The 3,256-nt window shown below is 36.3% G+C and overlaps 1 protein-coding gene across 1 annotated transcript; it reads left to right on the top strand.

Moving 5' to 3' along the window:
* Positions 1-567: 567 nt before the first annotated feature.
* On the top strand, positions 568-1,554 carry LOC107576994 (vesicle-associated membrane protein 2-like; the record flags this gene model as incomplete). The annotated part of the gene is made up of 2 exons (XM_016263112.1): positions 568-790; positions 1,396-1,554. Coding segments are annotated over exons 1-2 (360 nt in total), but the record flags the coding sequence as incomplete, so codon positions are not given.
* Between the last annotated feature and the right edge of the window lie 1,702 nt (positions 1,555-3,256).

The following is a 3,256-nucleotide window of genomic DNA, read 5'->3' as shown; positions in this document are numbered from 1 at the left end:
GCCTACTTACCTCCCAATGCAAACGCGACTTCTGTTTCCAAGTGTATAACAGAATAACTTTAAGCTACTGAAAACATGGTTGAGGGTCCTATAATGCATTTTTGTTCTTTTTGGGAGCCTTAAATAGACCCAGGGAACACCTCACCCCTTTTAATGTGCACCCTAGCACCAGTCATTTAATGTGATGTAATGCTATTTTATGACTAATTTCATTTAAACTGTCTTATCCCACATCTGTCAGGCTTTTTATTGAGCTTTGACTGCATCATGACCTGCTGAATTTAGGCCAAATTCTAATTAATTTGTGTCTTATTAAGCCTACACTCTTAAAAATAAAGGTGCTTCACGATGCCATAGAAGAACCTTTTTGGTCTAAATGGTTCCATAAAGAACCTTTAACATCTGAAGAACCTTTCTGTTTCACAAAAGGTTCTTTGTGGCGAAAGAAGGTTCTTCAGATTATAAAAAGGTAAGAAAGAGATGGTTCTTTAAAGAACCTTTGCCTGAATGGTTCTTTGTGGAACCAAAAATGGTTCTTCTATGGCATCGCTTGAAGAACCTTTTGAAGCACCTTTATTTTTAAGAGTGTATGCAGAACCAGTGGTGCAGAGGAAGCCTTAAAGGCACAAAAAAATGTGCCTTCCCAATCCCTGTCACTTCTCCCCTCAGGTCTGCCCCGGATGCCACTGCTAGCCCTGGAGCCCCAGAGGGTGAGGGGGGCCCAGGCGCCCAACCTCCCAACCTCAGCAGCAACCGTCGTCTCCAACAGACACAGGCCCAAGTAGATGAGGTAAACCCTACCAATATGAACTCAAATATGATGTTGAAAAACAAGCTGGACTAGGTGAATCTTGACTCTAAAAAGAGTAAAATATAGAAATGAGAACATGAATAAAATTTAGACAGAAGAAGATATTCTGTAGCCTGTACTTAAATGTGGGAACTTGAGTACAGGCCTGCGGTTCAAGGAAGTCTACTAAAGCTACTAAATACTGCACTTTTTCAAGTTTATATTATATTCTGATCAGTATATATTTTTTATGGCTTTTAATATATTGGATGTGACATTATATATTAGTAAAAATGTTAATTATAGCAGTGAGGAAGTCAGTAAAATTAGAGGAGCAGACTAAAATTGATCAGAGCTAGATGGACTCTTGGATGGACTTTCTTGGAACTATAAAATTTACATGCAATCAAATTTTGAGGTACTAGTCAGTCTCTCATGTAATATTAATCCTAATATTGCTTCCAATGTTAAGTGTCTATGAAGACGTATATATTTCTATTCATTGATTTTCAGTTTCACATTGAATCTCACTGATGCTGTCTCAGTAATGTCTCTGATTTCTTAAATGCTAAGTTGCTGTGTCTGTTTTTTGCAAATGTGTTCAGGTGGTTGATATCATGCGTGTGAATGTGGACAAGGTTCTGGAAAGAGATCAGAAGCTATCAGAACTGGACGACCGGGCGGACGCGCTGCAGGCCGGAGCATCGCAGTTTGAGAGCAGTGCTGCTAAACTGAAAAACAAGTACTGGTGGAAGAATATTAAGGTGCGCTCTGGGATATTTTGTACGATTTGACTGTAGATGCTGGGTTGGGTTTTTTCACATTTGGAGTTCATGGTCTCAAGTCCTATTTTAATTTAAATTATTTTAAGATACATATTTAAATTAAAACTGTTCAAATTAAATCTCTGAATGCAAATACACATGTATTTGTATTGTAAATAAGATGTAAAACCATTCTTATGTAAACTGTTGCATTCAGTTAATTTACATAAGAATTTAAACAGAAATTTGTTAAAGGAAACATTTTGAATTTAGATTTTGTTTTTCACTTATAAATAATACTAAAAAATATCAACTGATTCAAAAATCAAAATGATTATATTAGTCTCTGTTTTAAAGATTAATCTATCGATTTATAGTTTAGTATAGATACTTAGTAAATATACAAATTAAAAGAATAAATACACTGAATAAAAAATTGGTTTACAGTTAATTACAAAGAAACAACAAGTAACATTGAAGTAAACATGACAGAACATCACAGTATTTTCTTATAAAACATACTCTAATAATCTTCGAAAAATCAATTTTTACAGTATAGTGCCTCCTTTAATGTTTCTATATTGCCAGCAGTAATGATGGCTCATGAGGCAAAGCTGACTCAACACTAAAGCAGAAGCATTCTCATTTGGATATAACCTGAATGCAGTCCGGCCCATAAATCACAGCGCTGGCGAGCGTTGGAGATATATTAGGAACGTTGCAGTTGTGGCGCAAGCTTAGGTACTGCAGTAGCAGAATAAATCCAGCTACTCCTGAGACGTGCAGACGATCAGGTGGTTACCATCTTGTTTAATTTGTTGCTTACTAATTACCTGTATAATTCCATTGATGATCTATTTATAGAAAGAGCATTTTGGAGCATGACATGGGTCATAAATCTTTAGCAAACTTATTTACATTCTAAATAAAGAATTCATATATAATTGAATTTATTCCTTTTTCCTTAGTAGGAAAAATGTCTTGTTTTAAATGGAGAGGAACTTTGATGTTTTGTGGACATCTTGTACAAGCCTCCGTTGGTCCGTCTGGCCCTCTGACAGCCTCACTTTACATATTACATTTTTATCTCTCCATCCAGCTATCTGTCAGTCCATCCCCTCAGTGTAGATTTATAAGCTCCCCCTCATTCTCTTCCCCTCCAGACAGCATAAATTTATTACTCCCCTACCAACCCCCCACCGCCTGCCCCAGATGGCCCGAACAGCTGCCCGTCCAATGGCATCTCCGAGTGGGAATGGGGGGAGGGGGCTTCTAGTCCCAATCTGGATTACAGCATTTCTGGATTAAAACCCAGCTGTGATTTGTGATGTAACTAGATGTTTGTTTTATTCTTCTTTTTCCTTTTGCATTTCTTTACTCTTACTGCAGACTTTCTTTTTGTAAATTGACTCTGTATTTTTTTAGCGAAGCGTATACTTGTGAGAGAAATATTGAAAGCATGCACATTCTTATGGATCGATTTGTATGTCTTCATTTCAGATAGTCCTGCAGTGAGACAAATGAAAAGTATAAATATGTACTCTCTCAATTAATATGAGGTCAGAAAAGCTACATGTATTGTTGTATTATTACATGGAGTATAGAACTTTCTGAAAAGTATTTCTTCTCTGTAAGAAATAGAAAAAGGCTTTAAAATGTTTTAGTATGATTCTTTCAAAGATGACAAATTAAGGGATCGATA

This window comes from Sinocyclocheilus grahami, unplaced genomic scaffold (genome assembly GCF_001515645.1).
Source record: "Sinocyclocheilus grahami isolate Dianchi unplaced genomic scaffold, SAMN03320097.WGS_v1.1 scaffold4818.1, whole genome shotgun sequence".
NCBI classification, from domain to species: domain Eukaryota; kingdom Metazoa; phylum Chordata; class Actinopteri; order Cypriniformes; family Cyprinidae; genus Sinocyclocheilus; species Sinocyclocheilus grahami.
Note: the sequence above shows the minus strand (reverse complement) of the source record. Positions and strands in the feature narration are given on the sequence as shown.